This window comes from Pyrus communis, chromosome 1 (assembly GCF_963583255.1).
Source record: "Pyrus communis chromosome 1, drPyrComm1.1, whole genome shotgun sequence".
Classification (NCBI taxonomy): domain Eukaryota; kingdom Viridiplantae; phylum Streptophyta; class Magnoliopsida; order Rosales; family Rosaceae; genus Pyrus; species Pyrus communis.
Window position 1 is genome coordinate 10,021,549 of NC_084803.1, and position 22,267 is coordinate 10,043,815.

The 22,267-nt window shown below is 38.6% G+C and overlaps 5 protein-coding genes across 5 annotated transcripts; 1 reads left to right on the plus strand and 4 right to left on the minus strand.

The window, feature by feature from the left end:
- The first annotated feature begins 246 nt into the window (after positions 1-246).
- On the plus strand, positions 247-2,616 carry LOC137710446 (putative glycerol-3-phosphate transporter 5). The gene is made up of 2 exons (XM_068449472.1): positions 247-1,806; positions 1,954-2,616. The coding sequence occupies exons 1-2, from the start codon at positions 840-842 to the stop codon at positions 2,487-2,489; spliced, it is 1,503 nt and encodes a 500-aa protein (XP_068305573.1). The 5' UTR covers positions 247-839; the 3' UTR covers positions 2,490-2,616.
- An 870-nt stretch (positions 2,617-3,486) lies between these two features.
- Positions 3,487-5,131, minus strand: LOC137719823 (mediator of RNA polymerase II transcription subunit 16-like). Its single transcript, XM_068458835.1, has 4 exons — positions 4,916-5,131; positions 4,307-4,684; positions 4,045-4,220; positions 3,487-3,844 (listed from the first exon to the last, which is right to left on the minus strand). The coding sequence occupies exons 1-3, from the start codon at positions 5,114-5,116 to the stop codon at positions 4,074-4,076; spliced, it is 726 nt and encodes a 241-aa protein (XP_068314936.1). The 5' UTR covers positions 5,117-5,131; the 3' UTR covers positions 3,487-3,844; positions 4,045-4,073.
- A 1,686-nt stretch (positions 5,132-6,817) lies between these two features.
- On the minus strand, positions 6,818-9,861 carry LOC137714760 (probable protein phosphatase 2C 27). Its single transcript, XM_068453895.1, has 4 exons — positions 9,438-9,861; positions 8,394-8,591; positions 8,059-8,270; positions 6,818-7,784 (listed from the first exon to the last, which is right to left on the minus strand). Exons 1-4 carry the CDS (start codon positions 9,624-9,626, stop codon positions 7,223-7,225), a joined length of 1,161 nt encoding a protein of 386 aa, XP_068309996.1. The 5' UTR covers positions 9,627-9,861; the 3' UTR covers positions 6,818-7,222.
- Positions 9,862-12,228: 2,367 nt separating this feature from the next.
- Positions 12,229-13,934, minus strand: LOC137738369 (small ribosomal subunit protein uS17-like). Its single transcript, XM_068478008.1, has 6 exons — positions 13,753-13,934; positions 13,603-13,643; positions 13,345-13,445; positions 12,725-12,869; positions 12,515-12,604; positions 12,229-12,413 (listed from the first exon to the last, which is right to left on the minus strand). The coding sequence occupies exons 1-6, from the start codon at positions 13,762-13,764 to the stop codon at positions 12,323-12,325; spliced, it is 480 nt and encodes a 159-aa protein (XP_068334109.1). The 5' UTR covers positions 13,765-13,934; the 3' UTR covers positions 12,229-12,322.
- A 258-nt stretch (positions 13,935-14,192) lies between these two features.
- On the minus strand, positions 14,193-20,991 carry LOC137738359 (ubiquitin-like domain-containing protein CIP73). Its single transcript, XM_068477998.1, has 16 exons — positions 20,781-20,991; positions 19,577-19,720; positions 18,408-18,525; positions 18,156-18,236; positions 17,832-17,938; positions 17,623-17,694; positions 17,312-17,473; positions 17,117-17,186; positions 16,844-17,016; positions 16,436-16,600; positions 16,268-16,339; positions 16,057-16,186; positions 15,530-15,949; positions 14,806-15,188; positions 14,522-14,608; positions 14,193-14,411 (listed from the first exon to the last, which is right to left on the minus strand). Exons 2-16 carry the CDS (start codon positions 19,697-19,699, stop codon positions 14,403-14,405), a joined length of 2,172 nt encoding a protein of 723 aa, XP_068334099.1. The 5' UTR covers positions 19,700-19,720; positions 20,781-20,991; the 3' UTR covers positions 14,193-14,402.
- Between the last annotated feature and the right edge of the window lie 1,276 nt (positions 20,992-22,267).

The window sequence follows — 22,267 nt, forward strand, 5'->3', positions numbered from 1 at the left end:
AGAGTGCTTGGTAAGTTTTTTTTGTAAAAGTGCTTTTGAAAAAAAAAAAAAAAAAACACTATTATAGTGTTTGGTAAACTTTTATGTAAAACAGATATAAAAAAAATCTGATTTTTCAAAGTTGGGTTTTGCAGTTTCTTGTTTTTAGCTTTTTTTCATCCAAAACTGTAAAGAAAAACTAAAGCTGAATGTTTACCAAACACAAAAATAACTTCCAGTTTTTTTTAGAATCATTTCAGTACCAAACTAGATTTGACCCTCGTCTTCAGGTTCTTCCCTTTCCATGATTTTCCGTCTTCGTTTTCTTATAAGAAATTTTAATTGATCTTAGAGGTGGAAAGGCGAGACATAATTTTCTTTGTTTCTTTTCCATATATTTTGTTTTTTATTTCCAAATTAATAATTAATTAGGTAAAGTCTTCTGAGAAATGACATTACCAGGAAAGCCCCAACCGTTGAATTTCAAGCCTTCCTCCTCCAAATGTCACTACAAATCTGAAATCCATATTAATTTTCTTTTCATGCATTGCTATACAGATATTTTCATACATTTTCGATCGATATCGGATCATACAAAGGCAAATCCAAGAACCCTAACCCTAGCTTCGTCCCCCTTTTCCCCTCTGCAACAATCAGAATTTGATCGGAAAAATCAGGTAAAAGTTAGGGTTTTGTACATTTCTCAATCCTTTGCAGTCAGTAAATTCTCTGTGCAATTAAAGATTCAATCTTTATGGACCCACCATTTTTTCTCTGTACTTACATTCACTGTATAATCTGAGCATTTCTGTATAGAATTTGTGTATGAGAATTGCAGTATATTGGGATCAAATACAAAAATGCAATCCAAAACCCTAACCCTAGCTCCAGCTCTCAATTTTTTTCCAAATCTCAAACCTCCACACAAAACCCTAGCTTTCCATCAAATTTCAGTCCTAATCATCACCTTCCTCGCTTATGCTTCCTTCCATGCCTCCAGAAAGCCCCCAAGCATTGTCAAGAGCGTGCTTGGGCCGGCATTTCAGGCCAATTCAAGCTCCGTCGACACGGGGTGGGCTCCCTTTGATGGTCCCCGGGGCACTCACCGGCTAGGAGAGCTTGATCTTGCGTTTCTTTCCGCGTATTCGATTGGAATGTACTTTGCAGGACATGTCGGTGATCGGATTGATTTGAGGCTGTTTCTTGTATTTGGGATGACGTGTAGTGGCATTTTAACAATATTTTTCGGGTTAGGATATTGGTTTGATGTTCATGTATTGGGGTACTTTATGGCGGTTCAAGTTCTTTGTGGATTGGTTCAGTCGATTGGGTGGCCTTGTGTGGTGGCTATTGTGGGAAACTGGTTTGAGAAAGGGAAGAGGGGGTTGATCATGGGGGTGTGGAGCTCACATACCTCGGTTGGAAACATCATTGGGTCGGTTGTGGCATCAGGGGTTTTGGAATTCGGATGGGGTTGGTCCTTTGTGGTGCCCGGGGTTTTGGTGATTTTGGCTGGGATTGTGGTGTTTCTGTTTCTTCCCGTGTGTCCAGAAGACTTGGGGTTTGAGTCTCCAGTGAAGGAGATTCAGATGAATGTGGAAGTTAATGGCGTGGAGAATTTGGAGGGGAAAGTAGAATCAGAGGAAGCAGGGCTTCTTGGAACAGAGTATGCAGATGCAGATGCAGACACAGGTTCTTTGGCTGCAATTGGGTTTCTGGAGGCATGGAGGTTACCGGGTGTGGCGCCATTTGCTTTCTGCCTCTTCTTTTTGAAGCTTGTGTCTTACACTTTTCTGTACTGGTTGCCCTTTTACATAAGGCACACAGGTACTTCCTCCAGTTAGATTTGTATACATGATTTTGCAATTGAATTCTTGGGATCGTCTTGGGATTATTGTAGGGTTTCATGCTTTTGTTTTAAGCGACCACCTTCGTTCATCTTGTTTTCATTTTGAGTTTTGTTTCACCTTGCAGCTGTTGCCGGCGTGCATTTGTCACACAAAACTGCCGGGAACCTTTCAGCCATATTCGATATTGGAGGTGTCCTTGGCGGAATTTTAGCAGGATTAATAGCTGATATGATAGAAGCTCAAGCTGTAACCTCAATCGTGTTTTTGTTACTTTCCATTCCAGCCCTTGTTCTCTACCGGCTTTATGGCAGCCTATCGATGGTCACCAACATTCTTTTGATGTTTCTTTCTGGATTGCTGGTGAATGGCCCGTATTCACTCATCACAACAGCGGTTGCAGCTGATCTTGGTACGCAAACCACGATCATAGGAAATTCCAGAGCATTAGCTACTGTGACGGCAATCATAGACGGAACAGGCTCGGTTGGGGCAGCTCTTGGCCCGCTTTTGGCCGGGTATATCTCCACGACGGGGTGGAACAACGTGTTTATTATGCTAATTCTTGCTATTTTCTGTGCAACTTTGTTTTTGATTCGGATTGCGAGAACCGAGATTAAAGGGAAATTGAATGAGGGAAATGGTATTTGTATAGCGGCATAGAAGGCAGTCAATGATTGAGATTTTCTATTTTCCTGTCATTACCACAAAAGTAAATTTTAGGCACATCCATTTCCGTGTACGTATTTTTTTGTATCTCATTCTTTTGTACTACATTCATTATTCAGAACACAACTTATTGATTGTAAATTCTTCAATTTGGTCTAGATTTGTCACGTCGACAGTTCTTGAGCCACTGAAAAGGTAAATATCTTTTTTTTTTCTTTTTGTTTTTGTTTTTTTTTTTTTTTTGATGAACTGGATACTTCATTACCAGGGCAAAGATGTCAAAATGATACATAGAAAGCCTACATGGAGGCCAACAGCCAAATTAAAGCAAAAAAACACCGAGTAATGTAAGGGGTCCATGAATCCTTGACGCCGCATCTAATGTTAAAAAATGTCACCCCTCATACTACCGAAAGAGGACCTAGGGAGGGCAGGGAAGCCCGTCGTTACATAGGACATGAACAAGGGAAGATGGAGGTCAATTAACCCAGATGAAATCGCACATTTCCCTGCAACGCCACGACACTAGGTAGTCAGCCACCTTATTGGCTGATCTTGGGATCCACGACCAGCAACAGTCTTGAAAAGATTCCCCCTTCCTTTTGCTCTTCACCAGAGCGAGGAAAGCTTTCCAACTGCCCATAGTTAGCGTATTCCTGAGGCAAGAAATTGATTCCGACGAGTCGGACTCAATAATGACTGAACTCCACCCCTGAGGTTAATGTCTTTTCGCCCTCACTCAATCCATCGAACATCGTGAACAAATTAATGTACACTTCAATCTAACTAGGGGTGGTTCGGTATGGGATCCCATACCGAAACCATTGTCCCGATTCCCAAACCGAAATTTTTGGGAATCCCAAATTCAATCCCAATCCCAAACCAAATTTTCGGGAATCCCAATTTTCGGGAATCCCAAAATAATTTCGGGATTTCGGGACAAATCGGGAATCCCAATTATTCATATGGTTAGATTTTGTAATGACTTGAAATATGATGCTTTATTAATTATGACTAGGAAAAGAGAGAGTAATATGTTGATCTGCTTCAAAAAATTTACAACAGACAATACAGAAACCCTACCAACCCACCTGACTTGACACCCCCCACGCCCGGAAGAACGGCAAAGTTCATGTTATTAGTACTCTACTGTTAAAACTACAAAACTAGCAACCTAATAAATCAAACGAGCCTTTCAGTCCCGTAGGAACGAAAATTCACGATAGGATTTTGCCGAGGCTACCGTCTCAACAACGTTCCCCAGCGGCAGTGTACATGCGTGTCATAAGTTATGTTCTCACTACAGGTCAAATGGATCCATCAAGGTGATCAGGGCAAGAATTTACAACCTGCAAAATAGAAACCCTATAAGAATGAAAACTCGGCAGCAGATGCAGAGATATGGAGAGCTTTCCGAAGCATTTTTGAAAACAAGACAAAAAGTTTAACCAATATGCACAGCATATGACTCAGTCGTCAACTATCAGCAATACCACTGTGTCAATGATCAGCAACGGTTTATGCATGTGTAAAAGGATTAGGAACTCACCTAATAAATAGTACAGTCAGTTCAGTCATCTATACAACTCGAACCCATGTTCCGCCACACATAGGACAGCAATAAGCCCAGCGGCTGATCCACCAAGTCTCCCGCCCAGTTTGATTCGCTGGAGTAGTAGCACCTGAGGAAGCAAAAGCTGAAGTCTGCCGCAAACATCTTATGCACTGCATGCACACGAGTAGAAAATAAGATTCAAAGAATCACACTATTAAGATGGGGAAACAAAAAGCATGGACTTTTCATATCAAACCTTGTACCAAACCCCTTCTAGACCAGTCTTCCATACGGCAGTAACAACATCTCTCCGTGATCCCATTATACCAAGATATGCCCCCAGACCCACTGAAGTGTTTAGGCCAAAAGCTGCATCTCTTTCAGACATCCTGCGCTTCCTTGGCCACAGGCCATGGGCTCCATAATAAACATCACAACTTTCCAAAGATCCGGAATCAGGTGGGTCTGAAGAATTACATAGCTTGGGGGTATCATCTTGAGGATCCATATCATCTGAATCAGACCAAGGCCCACCATACATATTGCGCCTATGCCACTCTTCGGCTGGAGGGTGGAGTTCTAACTCTCGGAGTAATAGACCAGCAGCATCTGCACCTCTAGGCCGGGGCATATTCTGTATAGCCAATCAGTTAAAAAGATTGTAACTGTGAGATTTTAGATTGTAATTGACACTAAAAAAATTAGCTAAAATTACTGTACAGAATTTTAAACAACCAGTAAACAAGAAAGTTAATCCTCTGACAGAATAAAGTTGCAGGCATTGAGTTTAGCAGCATTATTAACAAGAGCAGAATCCGTGCAACTCCCATCATCATGAGTGGTATTTTAGGAAATACAACTATACCTGCATATGAGGGCCAAGGGATGCTTCAACAACCTCCGGAAGTACAGTATAATTGCCATCGATATAATGCAGCCGAACCTGAATGTTGCTGCTTCCCACCTGAGAAACTGGCAATGAATGTGCCAGGCTTGCTGTTCGCCGGCAAAGATCCATAAGGATGAGGAAAAGGACTTTCACCTGCAGGACAGCAACAGAGTGCATTATGTCATTCTACCTTCTGCTTATCAATTTTCTTTGATGAACGGAATTATCCAATTAATTGAAAATGTCCAAAAATGAGACATTAAGATTGAAAATCCCATTCACAGTTCACAAATCAAATGATTTAAACCAGATATGGACAACTAAGGCAACATGTAATATTTTGTGAGAGATCTTGGATGAAGAGTGAGACTCGGACTCAGTGCTAGATTGAGAGTTCTGTCTGTGAGGGAAAATTGCCCGAGAGAGAGAGATCGCAACTCGCAAGTGTCGGAGGAATCGTGAAGGAAGGCTGGAGAGTTCTGTCCTTGATGCTTTGGCGTGGCGGTGGCTGGGTGTTGATTTGTGAAGGAAGGCTGAGCCGCTGGAGAGTCAGAGACGATTCGAAGGAAGGCAAGCTGGGTGGTGATTCTGGTGAAGGAAGGCTGGTGGCACAGCACTGGCAGTGGCACAGCGGCTGCGCTCTTGATGGAAGTATGGAAACGGAAGTGAAAACTGAAATGGGGGAAGGGGATCTAACCTAAAAACAAATGAACGGCACAGATTAAATCTAAAACAATGAACGGTTGAAATAATTCTCTTATAATTAAAAAATAATATATATATATATAATATTTATTTCGATTCGGTATGGGAATACCGAAAAAATGGAGATGCAATACCGAATCCCATACCGAAAATTTCGGTTTGGTTCGGGATGAAGTACCGAAAATTTCGGGAATTTTGGTTTGGGATTTTTTTGGTTTGGGATTGGGATTTTTTCGGTTTGGTTTGGGATTTTTGGGATTTTTTTCCAGCCCTAAATCTAACAACCTACCCGAGTGCACCAAAAACACAATTCTACCCTCATAAGTCGAGACATGGGTTCGGCCAGCTTGGTGAAATCAGTGAAGAAAGCCATTATTTCGAAATTTCGACATGCTCTTTGAATGTAGATGGAGGATTTCAGCTGCGGAAAAATTTAGATTGTGCTGATGAGACAGATGAGGAACAAGAGGAGGTTTGTTAGGGCGATATAGGGATCAAACAGTGCCGTCACCACAGGGAGGTTCCGATTGCTTGGATGGCGAGGTGAGAGAAATCGGAATCTCCCTGTGATGACAGTAAAGATAAGTTAATGAAAAGGGTGGAGATTGAGAGTAACTGTTAGAATGTAAAGAGACCTGTTGGAAGCATTGAAAGATGTCGAAGACTACTTCCGGGCGGTCGTATGATTCTGCTTTGCATGTTTCAGGATGTTAGAGATATGGCTCAGAAGCAATCTGCCTCGCTTGCAATCTGTCGACATGTTCAGCTGGCCTAGATAAGCTGCCATATCAAGCAGTGACGGGCCCTGAGGGATCAACAACGCAAGGAGCGCCAACAAAAGAGGGAGGTCGATAAGCTTGCCAGAAGACTCGGGAGGAGGATTTTGTGCAAGAAACAGACCGAAAGAAACAGATACGGATCCGAGAAGAAGAAACTTCATACTGGTACGCAAAAGACGCGTAATATCGCAGTGAACGGATTTCAGATGCGGCTTTCTAAAGTTTTCAGCTCCATGGTTGAGTTTTTTGACTCCATGACTGAGTTGTTTTCAGAGGCTGCTACGGAAAAGTCTGGTCGTCCAAGCAAAAATGCAAGCAGGACTCGTAAGAAAGCGAACGCAAGATGAAAGGTATGCGTGCAAGGTTTGAAGAAAGTTACGAACATAGTTTCTCTTTTCTTTTAAAGTACATAATTACGTACTTTCATTCGTATACCAATAATAAGGATTACAAATTTTGCAGAACAAGAATTACGCACACATGCCTTAATCATCTAAGGTACAACGGACAATCTCTCCGTATATCCGACCAGCCTGATTACCTCAGATATACAACGCGAAGCTTTCTAACTCTTCTGTCCGCCAATACGGTACAAGTATTTATTCCAAAACTTGGTAATACGAACATCTTCTGCATCCTTCATCTCTGGAACAGATTGGTGCACCGGACATAGAAGGGGAGCGAATTGGCAGTCCGTTTCTGGATGAATGTATATACACAAGGCAAACTCTGGTCCATTGGCTGTATTATTGCTGACCGGTTGCCCATCAGGGAATTATTGACAGATAAAAGAGTAATTCTATCCATCTAAGAAGAATTTGAGATTCTGAAGTCCCTCGGCAGAAATGCTTCGTCTGAATCTAGGTCTCTCTACCGCCACATGTGGGGGTGGCTCCAAGTGGAAACTCACCATAACAAGCGTCAAATTGTCCGTTGCTCCCCGCTTTATTGCCTCCTCTACTATTTGCTTGCAGCACAACTTCACATCATTGTGCTCTTGCAGTCTCCTTCGAGCGAAATCAACAGCATTTTGGCTGGTGAACACATCCCATATCCCATCAGTGCCAATGATCAAAAACTCATCGTCTTTGCCCAGTGTCGTCAGTTTAAGTTCTGGTATAGCGCTCAAGGGTCCGCCCCTTTCACCCGCGTCCTTCATTCCTTCAAGATGCCAATTACCTAATGCACGGGTTACACCTAACTGACCATTTAGATAACCATCATCAATATATCCACCCAATGACTCAATACGCATTCTTTCTTTTGTGCAACAGGGCCTATGATCCTTTGACATTTCTATAGCCACTCCACATCGTGATAATACAGCCCGGCAATCTCCGGCATTTGCTACAAGCAAGGACCTGTTAAAAATAATAATTTCACGGTGAAACAGGCTAATTGCCACACAAAAGTTCTAATAAATAAAAAACTAAGAGGTCACAAGAACGGGGCATGAGAAGAGGGCAAAAGTGTATAGTTGTAATACTGGAACTCGAGCAGGGTGGTATAGGGCATGGGTACTATTTTTATTGATGGCCAAGACTCGTAGTGAAAGATCATTCAACACACTACTTGTAATTCAACACCGTGATTATAAATAACAACCAACCTACACCACAAGAACGAGTTCCTCACCTCCCAAATATCATTGCAGTGAGTGCAGTTGTGCCAGAAGCAAGGGAAGCCTCATGAGAACACTTCTTTGCAAACGCAGCATCTGTCTCCATAAATGACCTTGTTATCACCTTTTCAAGTTCTAAAGGAAAGTCAGCATCCTCAACAATGACTCTTGGTAAATTGTCACGAACAAAGTGTGCTGCATCCTTTCCTCCGTGACCATCAAACACCTGTTTATTCAAATTTCCATTTACATCATTAAGATTGGTGAAAAAACAGAAGTCTGAACCGTTACGAGCTTTCATTGGGATGGTTTGAATTGTCGTAAACAGAAGAGGGCGAGAAAAACTTACACCATAGAAAGAGATAGCTTCCTCGCTGAGTGGATTATAACCAAACTTCTTAGCTAAGTCACCAATGCATAAATGAGTATCCTCCATATGGGTTCGACCCCCAATATCAGACCACTCTCCTGACCTAAGGGCAGGAACAAAGTTGAACAGGCTCTGCTTTCTGTCTGCAACCACTGTATCCTCACCTATGCTTTCAAGCTAAAAGGCAGCCAACATGAAGGAACTCGAATCATCGTGTGAAGGAATGCAAGTAGAAAGATCAAGGATACAAAGTTTCGAAATTCATATTCAAGAAAGTAAGGAAAAGTTTCATCCAAGCATCATATGCACAGTTTCAACGAAAAAATGTTTTCCAACCACAAAATTAATGCACAAAAGTTTACATGGCACCTAAACATCAACGCCAACGGATTCCACCGAAAGGTTGGAATATGATTCATATGAAAAGCTACTAAACCAAAGTCAATACATAACAAGCATCAATTCCCTACCTATTCCACAATCCAAGAAATCTTTGAAAGGAATAGCTTTAATCATAATCATACGTAACTTTTGTACACGAATCGCCTCACGATCAATGAAAGCGAAACTCAGAAGTGAAATTTACCAAATAGGGTTGGTTTTAATATGGAAAAAAAACTTCCATCACAGCTGAAGAGAATAGGATGGTTCAAGGGTTCAAGCAGAAAACTTTCCTGTAGGATGCAGCTGTACAAACTAATTACTACAGAAAAATGATTTGAGCAGTACAGGGATATAAAAATTAACTAAAAGCTAAAGTAAATAATCAAGGGTAAAAGTTATTTCCAATCATCAATCCCATAAGAAAACAAATACCCAGAATTCAAGTTTAACCATAAGGTCCTAAAACGCTTCAGAACTGAGACAAACCCAACAAAGCGAAGCAGTAAAAGGCCCAGAAGTTTAACTTTGAAATGAATTCAACAGGGTTTTCGAAAGACTGGACTCAATTTGGGTCCTAAAAAGTTTCAAAATTGAGAGAAACCCAATATATTTAAGCAGTCAAAGGACCAAAATTCTTACTTGAAACGAATTGAGCATATTCTGGGTACTTGAGCTCACCACAGCAGGAGTTTCCCGGTCCAAATTCTCCTCCGTCCGGTCGACTTGCAGAGACCACTGCTCGATGTCATTGTCGTTGGAATCGATGTTATTGTTATTCTCCATGTTGCCCATTTCTTGACCGAGCTGTTCTGCGTCTATCAGGCACATGCTTCTTGCTCCTTCTGATGAAAACGTTAATGGCGGTGCTGCGGAGTTGCTGAGAGAATCGGAAAGTAGTAAGAAACAGAGAGGGAAGAAAAATATAGGATTTTTGGATGACTCCGGTAAGAAGATTCTGAGAGAACGTGAGTGAGTGGGAAATTGGGGCCTCTGGTTATGGTAGTAGTAGTTGTTGTAGTCTCTGAGAGAGAGAGAGAGAGAGAGAGAGAGAGAGGAATTCAGACTTCTGTGGGAAAGCGTGGTTGGAAACTAGTTTGATTGGGTTCTTATGATATTATTATTATTATTTTTTTCCCACTTTCAATATTCAAATGTTTTATGTTTATTTTCTTTGACAAATAATCGGATATATACGAAATTCATTTAAACTATGTCGAATTGTCGGCGGAGGAAGATTTGAATTCCAAACATAAAATATTCACAAATGACCTCCAAAATCTATTAACATTTGGAGTTAAACGGAATTATTATCCTTTAAAATTAATATTTACAATAATAATACACGTTTTGCTCGTTTTACTATACATTGTTAAATAGTATAAGTTATTTTTAATTAGCTCATATGCGCTTGTTAAATTAATTTTTTTTAATTCTTCCGTGCACATTTAACTGTTAAAGTTTGTACGTCAAGCATTAATATTTTTTAATATTTTTGTTGAATAAGTATCTTTATTTTATAAGATCACAGAAATTTAGAAAATTTGATGTCATATGAAAGAAGTGTCCTCGAAAAGATATAAAAGCTGCCTTTATTTTGTTTTTAGTTATATCTAAATTGCCATTTGACTAAAATGATTAAATGAATGCCACAACTAAACAAAAAAAAAAAAAGTTCCATTTAAAAATGCCTTAACCACTAACTACTTAATAATTTGGTCTTTACCACCATTAGCCAAATTATCAGTCTTAATCGTCCCTTTTTTACAAGATATTATCAGATGCGTTGGGCATATGTGGGAATATACTATTTTGAGTGCAATGACCAAATTCATTTTAGAAAAAAAGTAAATATGACTGAAACTTTTCTCACTCATTCATTGTTGATTACCGTTAGATTAGTTTGGTTTAATAGACTTAAGGTACAAATTTTGAAATTTAAACTAATCTAACGACAATCAATGAAAAATAAGCATCACCTTCATTTTAAAAGATGAGCGAAAATGCACTCAATAAATATAAAAAATTTCACAAAGAATTATGTTATATCATGCATTGTTGTGGGATTCATTAACTGAACTTGTTATTTACGAAAATCATAACTAAGACCGGTCACTTACAAATATAAAAAACACTACTAAACTTAGTACGGAGAGACTAAACTAAAAAAGAGGTCAAAAATAGAAGAATGTTTGGCCAAAAATAGAAGAAAAAATCTACAAGGATGGGATTTGGGATAATCTTCCAAGATACAAGCAACTACATATGCTGGGTTTTGTTTCATTGCATGACTTTCCGTAACACATAAGACAAGATTAGTCGGTTTGATTAAGTTAACACATAATACTTAATCCAAAATTATTTTATTCTTTCACTAATTTTTTCTTTGCTTGTTCATCAAGCCTCGGAATTTGATGGGTGGAATTCTACTATCCCCACGACCTTCAAATCCTTAAGATTCGTCCAAAGCCTCATAAGTTGAAAGACAAGTCACATGAGGAAGTTTGTCTAATTTAATTTGGCAATAATTGCCCCCAAAAAAGTTTGAAAGTGAAACTAAAGGACACATTCATTGAGAAAATGATAATGCAAGACAAGGACATTGGATTCTTGAATGTAATCGAGATATATAGGTTTTCTCTATGTTCCTCGTCACGAGAGTAGATAGAAAGAAAAAAGTAATATCATTTATATTTAAAACAATAGAAGGATAGTTAGAAATTTACTTGCATTGAGAACTATGCAATTGGGATATTTACAAGTTCTTACAAGATGATGTGTTTTAACCTTTTCACATAAACAGTAAATAATTGACTTAAGATAATGCAACAGTGTCAGCTTAGAAGTCTTTCATGCTTTTTCTTTTGCCCCTACGAAGGGTTGCTTGCTTCAATACCATCCACTACCCTACAACTTGTCCACCAACACCATATTTTTTGACATTTACTCAACTTTTACCCAATTCACGTGGACGTGGTTCAAAAGCACTTTCAGGCTTTCTCCTTTTATGTGGGACAAAAAATTGAAAGTAAGGAAAAGGAGAAAGGAGGAGCCATTTCTTCCTCTTTGCTGGAATATTTAATTGTTAATAGTGGGTAATTAGCTTATTAAACACAGAAGGAATCTTCCTAGTCCTCTGCTTACTTAACTTCCAACACAAGGGAGGGAGACTAATCCGCGGTCGGTAGGAGCCTGACGCGGCATAATATTCTCCACTTCACGATTCCATACGGGAAACTTAAAATACGTAGATATGTGATGGATAGAAATTTCAAACACTCATTTTCCCATGTGCACTCAACGTTTGTTTTTAATCTTTGATAATGTATTTCCTTACCAACAATGAGCATAAGAGGAAAAACAATCATTCAGAGTCTTGACTTCCCTGATGTTTACTAACACAAAAAATAAATAAAAATATCCATCTCACTTCTCTAACATAATCATCTTGAGCAAAACCCAAAATGCCTACAGCGCCGGCCTATAACGCAACGCCAAGTTCCTAAAAAAAAAAAAAAAAAAAAAATTCAAATTCCAGCAAAAGCCTTCTTGCCAGTGCCGGAAGATCCGGCAGGTGTCACCTTCAAGACGTTGAACCTCTTAGTCTTGGACAATGGCCTGAACATTGGTGAAGTACAAAAAGAAAATCGACAATGAGCACAAGCGGCCAGACTATATTCATAAAATGAAACTAAAAAGGAGCTTCTAAGGTAAATCACCTGCACTGGCCGATGGTAACGTGATCTCCTTCCTTCACACGGAAGCATGGAGATACGTGGGCGGGTATGTTGGAATGTCGTTTCTCATATCTTAAGCAAGCGACAAGAAAACAAAATTTCAGAACGACGGCATAGAGGATGGTACTTTTTTATTTTCCAAAATGACAACAGATACTGAAGGAAAAGAAAAAAAGAATGCAAACATCATACCTTTGATACTTTTTGATATAATGTAGATAATTTCTTCGAACAATGATTGTTTTATTCATCTTAGCACTATGGCAAGTTCCAGCTAAGATACGGCCCCTGATTGAAACATTTCCAGTGAACGGGCATTTCTTATCAATGTAAGTCCCTGTAAGAAAAAAATTGAGATGTCGCAACCGTATCAGCAAAATACAACACTCCAATTGCTCAATGCTGACACAAAAAATAAACAGGAAAACTACTAAAGCTCAATTTGGAGTGAAACTATGACCCCAACTTTGGAAATCCCAAAAAATAAGCATTTCAAGTGATTGATTCAAAACTCAAAGTTGTTTCACGTAATAACACTCCCGCATATAGTCTCTAATCTGCTTAATTCTTCTAACTTCTAACTGAAAGGTAGTAGCATACGCTAATGAACGACACAGTGACATACCATAAAGACTTTAACAATGCAAATCACTATAAGAATGATAATGCAACATACTCAAATACCACTTTTTAATCAATCAGCCTACAAAATTACAACTAAACAATCATATACCAAAACGCTTCGAATTCATTTCATGGCATAACTTAAGCTACTATACATAAACGACACATAAGTAAAGATAGAGAGGGACCTTCAATGGCATCCCTGGGGGTCTTGAAACCGAGCCCAACGCTCTTCCAGAACCGGTTACCGCCCTTTCCGGGTCTCTTCCCCTTCCCAGATTTCTTAGAGCTGATTAATAAATTCGATTACAGCAAAACATAAATAAATAAAAATTATAAAATAGGACCCAAATGTGAATGCATAATTAAGCAAAACAAATTTAGAACAACCAAATCTTAATCCCAACAAAAAAAATGAAATTTATTTGATTAACCAAACCAGTTACCTGATGAACACTTTGGGCTGCTTCAGAAACGCCTTCTCAGTCTGCAACCAAAAATGTCAAAAAAATCAAATAAAACGACTGCTATAAACATCGAAACGGCGCCATTTTGGATACAATAACAACTAGCAGGGATAGAAGAAAAGAACCGACCTGTTCCGCCATGATTGAAAGCTGGAGAGGAGTCCAGGTGATAGCAGAGGAGGCGATTCAACGTTCCACAAAACCCTAGCCCTCTCGTTTGCGCGCCGCCCGCGTGCTGTATGAACATAACTCATATAAAGGCGCGATTTGGGTACGTTTAGGCCGGGTGTTTTGGGCCGATATATTTTGGGCCGACTCCTACTCTGCGAGCCTTCGTTTTCGTTTCGGTTTTATCTAGGTTTTTTCAATTACCGGCATATTACTACTCTATAAGTTACATGAAGGCAAAGGTTTGAACTTGAGACGTACTGTTTGAAGAGGAATATTCACTACGGTAATTCACTACTTGCGGGAGAATTCCTAACCAAAGTATATATCCGCCTTCTAAGGATCAAATAATCTATGGAAAACTAGATGCAAAGACGAAATTCAGTTTCCTGATATTTAAGTTATGTAACACTATGATATTATATCCGCTAAAAAATGTCTCAATAGTATCTCCACAAATCGAACGAAATTTTACACCATCTCGCATGGAGTGAAAAACAAGAAGCAATCTGTGTTGAAAAAAAAAAAATGGCATACTTAACGATTGTGCTAAAAAACTCGATAACTTTTTCACGACAATGAGTACCGTTGCTTGAACCATCCGATCATGACTACTCCTTCTGCATCGAAGAAAAGCCATACTACTTGTAAACATCACAAAAATCAAAGAACATAGGAGTACAAGAATGAAAATAAAACCGATTTAGATTTTCATCTGCATCGTTGTCACCTTTTGGCGTTTTGAAGTAGGAAGATTTGGTTCAGATTCTTCAGAATCACTCCGCTGACGGGATGACCCAACATCGGAGGTCTCAGCCTGCAAAACACATAATCGTCTTTATGTTCATGCATTATCACTTTTTAAATTTATCATTAACATTTTGTTTCAGCCTAACATCAAGATTTTCCACAACTTAATGTGCAGGTATGCTTTGTTTGGCCATTCACGAGAAAAAGGGCACTGAATGTTGGCGTAAAATGCCATGAAAATGATAACTGGTGTAGAATACGTACCCTGGTGGGAGAATCTTGGGCCATTCTGTGCTCAGAAGAATTTCCTGGCTCTCCCCCTGTGGCTTGAGATATGAATGGCATGATTTCATGAAGCAAATTAGACAAAAATATTCCTTCATCCGTGGCCCTTGGTTCTGCTTCCGGTGCAGCCACACCACCACTAGATGGCCTTGGCTGATCTGGTACAGAACCTGCAGTCGCTCCCTCGGCACTGCCGTCTTCTACATGAATTTCACCACTCGGAAAGAGGGTCCTTATAAACTGTAATATACTACCTGGGACCTGTCTCTCAGATTCTTGGCTGTTTGGGGTTCCGCCAGCTGATAAAATATTGATACTGACACTTCGTGCGATTGATGGTCGTCTTACATTGGGAGCTGATCCTGCAGGAAAAAGCCACCAATGAATACACTCAACCAATTATAGCATCTTAACCACAGGGGTTAACTAATTAGAAGAGATGAACAACTCAAATCAAGTCCTTCGATGAGCTACTGCCTCAATCAATTCTTGTGCGTAAGACCTTGGACGAGCTATGTGTTATTTTTGTTGAACCAACCTTTTTCTTGCTACTTCACAAATAACATGGTATAACAAATTAAGAGGCATGCAGTATCTAAAATATAAAGAACAAAATATCTGAGAAAATTCTGGCACCGCCATATTCACTGATGGAGCTAGAAAACAAATTGTCCTCTCCTGGCACAGCCAGAGAGTATATTACCATCTCTTGCAGGATCTGCAGCATTTTGCCGTTCTGCTGCAGATTCAGAAGACTGAGGATCAGTATGGAGATTGGCAGGGTGACGATCTCTGGATGCTGGAGTTCCTTGTTCACTATTCACATTCCCAGAAGCTACATGTTGAAACCTTCCAAGCAGTGGATAGTATAACCCTCCCGAAATACCAGAAGAATCTGATGGTTGGCGACTGAGGGAAGCAGGGACTGCTGCAACCATGGTCCTGATTGGCATTATCCTTACAGCTGGATCTCCAGCAAAAGCTGAACCACCTGAGAACCTTGAAGTGGCTTGATTAGTAGGATTTTCACTGCCAGAACTTGTTACTGGGTTTCTTTGCCCTGAAGGCTGCTGAGTCTCCCCTTGTTCATCTCGAGTGGCATCGGGTGCAGTTGCCGACGAACCTTATGGATACAATGAATCATTCTTAAAGTTAACTTCTACTTAAGCATTAAACAAATGTAAACCAAACATGGACGGAAATAGCCTGGGAATAAATAATAAAAGGCACCTCTTCGTATTTGTATATCAATACGCCTTGGATGAAAACCAGTACCAAGTCCACTAACAAGACCAGAACCAGGCTGCACGGCTCCCATGGGGATGGCACCAAAGTTCGTTCCAGATTGGAAAGGAAGAGGCTGGCCAAATATGATTCAGTTTCAGTCAGTATAAATTAAACTATTTTCAACGAGGTGTTAATTAAACGTTTAGAAAATTACCTGAACCATAATCGGATTAGGGCCAGTAGGGGATATGAAAACTGCAGGTCCAGCACTAACCACCGCATCAGACTGCATAAGATGACCCAGAGAAAAGTTTAGAAGTCAGCTGAGATCTAAATGGACAAAATGACATGACAAGGAAAGTGCAATTCCAGGAAACACTACCGGTGCTTGACCCATTTGCAACGTCATGGTTGTACGACCAAGTTCAAGTAAAAAGGCACCTAGGTTATGAAATAAAGCTCCAGTTCTCGATGCACTAGCTTGGGCGCTCAACCGTTCTGCAGAATCAGTCACATTCACTTGATTCTCCAGTTGACTTGCAAATTGCTGCCAAGATGTAACATGAAAATCGCAATGTCTTTTTGTTTAACATGATAAATCAAACAGCTGAAAGCTAGTAGCTAATATAGAATCGCAGTAACTAGATTCTTCTGCTTTAAACAATAAAACTGCTCATTTGTGACAACTAATGAAAAATCAAGCTTCCAACCACAAGTCGTCAACTTGGAACACAAATATATATACTTGCAATAATATAGCGAAAAATTACAATGACACATAAGAACGCACAAGTAAGGATTCTCCAACTTGTTCAGCGAGTAACTGTCGAGTAGAACGCATGATCTCTGCCAATGATGCAGGAGTGGAGAGCCCCTCTTGCCTTATCCCTGAACGTGATGAGGAATTGGAGCTTTCTTCAGTCCTATGAGTAGCAGCTGCTTGATTGCTTCCCGCATCTCTGTCTGTTGTTAAATGAGTTGACACTTAAACTATTTCAGCAAACTAGCACCATTTGTGTAACAACTTTATATTAATAAAAATTCTTGCACATAGAAAACTCACCAATAGCCTCAAATTCACGCCTCATATGACTCAGATATTGGGTTAAAGTGGTCAAAGAACCAGGAATTACCTGCAAAGATCACCGATAAAGCAGAATATTTATACTATTGCTTTCAAAGAGATTCATTAAGTTAAAGATCAAACTATGCAAGAAGAATAAAACTTAATGAAACAAATTGGAAACTTTTAACTTGCCAGAGGTGGCAGGGCCCCCAAAGGAAATGATGTTGAATGACTAAAAGTCCCATTTGATCTATCGGATGGACCCCTTGTGGCAGTTTGTTCAGATTGAAATTGGGAGAAATCAAACATACCACCAAAACTCGATGTCCTTTCTGGCCTCTGTGGCCCATGTTCCTTCAGCATATCAACCATCCCCATAACAGATTAAAAATGTAAGCATAAAAGTACACATAAATTTATAATAACAAATGATATACATATGCACACACACAGAGTATCCATTAAGTGATATTAGCTTCAGAAATTTTCAATTTAAAATTTACCCTGACTTCGATCCCTTCACTGCCACCTGCAATATTTGGCATTCCTATAGAGCCGAGAACAGCAGAGATTATCTGCTTAGACACAGAGACAAGGAGGAAATCATTACCATGATTTTTTTTTTTTTTTCAGTTACCATGAAATTTATTTACACCATGTAGAAATACAAATTATTTAGTTAGAGACACAAATTATTTAGTTAGAGACACACCCGATTGATTTCAGGTGCAAATCCATCCCCTTGAGCAGGCATGCTGAAAGTTTCAATGACAACACCAGGGCCAGCATGACGGCTTGAACTTGAAGCTGGATCAGTTCCTACACGTGGTAGTATGAAAACAATGTCAATGATGTTAATAGTTGAATCAAATATCTAGAAGAGAAATAAGGTTTTCCATTAATGTTGGACTACCAATTTTTCGAAACAGCCCATGAATCCAAACTATCAGTTAGTTTGCAAACAATGTGTCCATATCTAAAACATGTTAACACACAACACGTAGAATTGTAGAGTACTAATAGTATTAAGATCAACCTGGATGATCTGGTAACCCTTCAGCTGATAGTGGAATAGGCTGTCTCACAACCAAATGTAAGGTGTGACCATCTTCAACATCTAAACTGTGTTAAGGAAATATCAAATGTGTACATGAAAAGCCGGTGAGTGAATGGAATTGAGCCTATGAAGCCTACGTTTTGGGAAACACACACCCACAGAGAATCCTAAGTAATGTAGAGGTGGTTTAAAACTCAAAAATTCTTCCACAAAACAAAAAGAATAGGATACGATAGGCAGAGAGAAGCTGATCATCCTTTAGAACTTTTCCTCGGCATATCAGTCGTTGTTGTTCTGATAGCACACCAGTGACAGAAGCAACTTGTTCTTTCAAAGCAGGAACTGGCATCTGCAGTTCAGAAAACACAATTTAGTATGGGTACTTGGGTAGTGCTATCCACACACTCCTTTTTACCTTCCACACACTCCATGTTAATTTCTATCCTTTCATCCTCTTCAATTCATTCGATCTGACAACAGAAATTGAAAGGGGTGTGTGAAAGGTAAAAAGGGTTGTGTGGATAGCACCACCCTTAGTAAATTCAAACCTGTTTGGAAAACTTTTACAAAAAAATGCTACCGGCATGTTCCATGGGCAATATTCCTTCACAAATAAGCTTCAATAATTATTTTAAAAACCAGGATGAACTGTCAATTTAGTCCCTGAATTATCATCTCAGTGAAAATTAGGTCCCTAAACTATTTTTTCAGAGAAATCAATCCTTAAATTATAAAAATTTGCCAATTACATCCCTAATGTTATATTCGAAGCTACTATATTCAATTTTCTGTCAATTTAAGTCACGTTAGTTGCATGTGATACACATTGAAGGGTAGATTGATTGTTTTTCATAAAGAAAAAATGTATGGAGTTAACTTTGGAGGGTAATTGGAAGTTTTTCATAAGAAATAGTGTAAGTTAACTTTGGAGGGTAAATTAGAAGTTAGATTCGCAACCTGTATGAAATGTTAAGGGCTTATAGGCGAGAAAATGATGGTATTCCACTCTAAAGTGTGTCAAGTGACTTAAGTTGACGAAAAATTGGATAAAATAGCTTTGAATATAATAGCAGGAATGAAATTAGCAATTTTTAATGAATTTAGGGACTTATTTTACCTAAAAAATAATTAAGGGACCTAATTTTCACTAAGATGATAGTTCAAGGACTAAATCGGCACTTCACCCTAAAAACTATGTCAAATGCACAAGTAACTTTTCTAACATTTTGAGTTTTCACACATATTAGCACTTTTAACTCGAGGAAACTATCTCAAGCTATTGGGAACATATTATATGGGTACACTATATGCACATGGGGTAGAGTGGTAAAGATTGTACACAAGGATGTAAGTGTTGCCCAAAAGCAGGAGATATAATAAAAGATCACTAAAGAAGCAACCTGTTTATCCACCCTGAGAGTATAGGTTTGTGAATCCAATGTTTTTATTTTAATCTCAATAGTGGCTTCAGACCCTTCAACCTGCTCACCGATGAGAATATGTTCACTACCATTACTTCCCATTCTCCTCAGACCGCAATGAACCTAGAAAAGAGCAAGAGTATAAATCATAAAACAGCCCTCTTTCTCCTTATTATAGGTTGGGGTGGAGAAAATGGAGCATTCAATCAACTACTACTTAATAACATAATGACATTGATAATCGACAATGAAAAAAAAAAAATGAGAAAAAGGAAAAACCATTAATGTTATAAGGCATGCCCATCTCTAATTAACGGTAATGCATAATTGTAGGAAAAACATAGGTAGCAATTCTTGGTTAATTCCCAAACCACAACATGTATTTTCAACGAAAAAGTAGAATGTCCAGTAACCTAAGCCAACGAAAATTTCATATATACAATGTGTTTGATTTTCCATAACCTAAGCCAACTTCAACACGTGATTTTGTACAAATACAAACTCTTTGTCACTATTCTGAGTTAACAACATTGCACTCAATAGTCTGTACACATGCAAGGCAAAGCATAAAAGTTAGTATAAAGGCATTCATTCATTACAGTTAAATGCCGAATCGCATCACTACAATTTATGACCAAAATCTACTCATCTGCTCCACAAGCAAACATTGCAACGGAACTACAAGGAAAGTAACAGCACTCGTATCACAATTTCCTGTTCTCTTTTTTACTTTTCAATGGCACATTCCATGACCCCTTTGACTTTGATCCACTCCCACCAGCTATCACACATAAACTTTGTTCGAACTTTTTAATGCCGAAACAAGATTTGGTTTTGTTTGATTCAAACAACTTTGAATGAACAACTTTGGTTTTGTTTAATCGCTTGCAATCTCTCAAAACCTGAGTAAAGTGAACACCCTTTACTGATACACACGAACAGATGATTACAAAACACATCCTAAACAAACAATAACCTAAATACCAACAATCCTAGGATTTCTGGAATCAAGACAACCAAAACAAAAAACCTTAGAATTCCAAAATCTAAAAAAATCCAGAAGGGCAATACATTGAAACCTAACCAACCCAAAAACACCAAAAACCCAATTGAATCACCAAATTAACATCGAAAAAAAAAAAAACGAAAAACACAATACACAGAACATGATCATAGTTCTTACCTAAAATATAGAAACTCCGATAAGCTTCCAGAAGATGGGGAAGCGTGACAAAAGCCCTAGAGCCGTGGACAACTGTGTACAAAAGCCCTCGGAGACACAGAGGTTTATACGCAGGTGGTCTCTGCCACTGAGATTTTTGTGGGTCGTCGTCCGCTCTGTCACTGTGTGGCAAATGATGGAGGAGGAGGGCAGGGCAGGATGGAAATACTGGTGTGCTAACTTTTGCCTAAATTGGTGGGGGCAAAATCGACCGGTAAATATCATTTTTACCTCTGCATTTTCACCGTCGGGATTGGGGTTTTTATCACTGTTTAGAAAATAAAATAGAGCACGTGCGGTTATGTCACGGATGATGAAGTTTTTTAAATCAAAACCAATCAAGTTCATACTATAAACTCATCTTGGTCAATCTATAAGTCGCCATATTTGCTATTCGTCAAATGTAAAGAATACAAACTCGCGATATTGTAATTGGATCCAAATTCCAAAGCTTAGGATGAGTTTTTGTGTTGTTTATTTTTTTGTCCTTTTTTCATGAGCAATGGAAAAATCTCATTCAAGTACATATATTGACGTTCTGATAGGTTGAAAAAAGTTACGAAATAAGTCACACGCACTGCTCAAATAAAATTATTTACAATAATGTTAAGAATCACATTATTGTACCTTACGATGTGGTAAGTGGTGCACATAATCAACATCAAATCAGATAAATCTATTAATTGATATAACATATATACACCACTTATCGCATCACATAATACATAAAGATGATATAAAAATGTAGTAAGAAAAGATTAATAAGAAAATAATCCAAATTAATAAGGAAACAAATAAAATTGAATAGCCAGTCAGATTTTCTATTCAATTTTATTTTCCTACTATACAAACAGATATTGTGTTAAATGAGCTATACATCGAATACAATGTGTCACCAAGTAGTGACAAATTATTATTATTATTATTTATAGTATTCGTACGCATTAATAGTATGTTTGACATAGCAAATGATGAGTACACCGGATGAAGTAGGTGAAATACTTCTTCGTTAGCTTGTCAAATTAGTCTAAGTGGTGATGAGTGCTTATGTAGTAGATTAAAATCAGACTAGTTTCAAAGTTCGATTCTTTTTCAAATATGGATGTGCTCAAATGTACCAACATTTGTTACCAAACCTAGGAGAATACCAACCCTTGTTACCAAACTTAGGAGAATTCAATAATCCAATCGGATTTAGGATTTCCTCTCTTTTTGGCTCATTCAAATTTTCAAACCATCATACAATTGGAATAAAATTGTAATATAATCGGATTTTGAAAAGAGAGATGATTTTCACATATCTCTTTTTATTTTAGTTAAACAATAAATACATATATCATTTATCTTCATACATAAAAGATTGCGTTTCCAATTTTTTAAAATTTTGCAATTGGATTTAAGATCTCCTGTACTTTCCAATACAGACTAGCAAGAGAAGAAAAGGCTCA

What these genes read in the sequence shown, in the direction of transcription:
- LOC137710446 (XM_068449472.1), top strand. Translation starts at nt 840, where the DNA reads ATGCAATCCAAAACCCTAACCCTAGCTCCAGCTCTCAATTTTTTTCCA. An exon ending in CTTTTACATAAGGCACACAG is followed by an intron (nt 1,807 to 1,953) that starts GTACTTCCTCCA and finishes TTCACCTTGCAG; the next exon opens with CTGTTGCCGGCGTGCATTTG.
- LOC137719823 (XM_068458835.1), bottom strand. Translation starts at nt 5,116, where the DNA reads ATGCACTCTGTTGCTGTCCTGCAGGTGAAAGTCCTTTTCCTCATCCTT. An exon ending in CCCTTGGCCCTCATATGCAG is followed by an intron (nt 4,685 to 4,915) that starts GTATAGTTGTAT and finishes TTGGCTATACAG; the next exon opens with AATATGCCCCGGCCTAGAGG. An exon ending in TAGAAGGGGTTTGGTACAAG is followed by an intron (nt 4,221 to 4,306) that starts GTTTGATATGAA and finishes GTGTGCATGCAG; the next exon opens with TGCATAAGATGTTTGCGGCA.
- LOC137714760 (XM_068453895.1), bottom strand. Translation starts at nt 9,626, where the DNA reads ATGTGCCTGATAGACGCAGAACAGCTCGGTCAAGAAATGGGCAACATG. An exon ending in ATATGCTCAATTCGTTTCAA is followed by an intron (nt 8,592 to 9,437) that starts GTAAGAATTTTG and finishes GCTGCCTTTTAG; the next exon opens with CTTGAAAGCATAGGTGAGGA. An exon ending in AAGCTATCTCTTTCTATGGT is followed by an intron (nt 8,271 to 8,393) that starts GTAAGTTTTTCT and finishes TTGAATAAACAG; the next exon opens with GTGTTTGATGGTCACGGAGG.
- LOC137738369 (XM_068478008.1), bottom strand. An exon ending in TATATCAAAAAGTATCAAAG is followed by an intron (nt 12,605 to 12,724) that starts GTATGATGTTTG and finishes CGCTTGCTTAAG; the next exon opens with ATATGAGAAACGACATTCCA. An exon ending in GTTACCATCGGCCAGTGCAG is followed by an intron (nt 12,414 to 12,514) that starts GTGATTTACCTT and finishes ACCAATGTTCAG; the next exon opens with GCCATTGTCCAAGACTAAGA.
- LOC137738359 (XM_068477998.1), bottom strand. Translation starts at nt 19,699, where the DNA reads ATGGGAAGTAATGGTAGTGAACATATTCTCATCGGTGAGCAGGTTGAA. An exon ending in CTCTCAGGGTGGATAAACAG is followed by an intron (nt 18,526 to 19,576) that starts GTTGCTTCTTTA and finishes TCTGAACTGCAG; the next exon opens with ATGCCAGTTCCTGCTTTGAA. An exon ending in CCCAAGATTCTCCCACCAGG is followed by an intron (nt 14,609 to 14,805) that starts GTACGTATTCTA and finishes TGTGTTTTGCAG; the next exon opens with GCTGAGACCTCCGATGTTGG.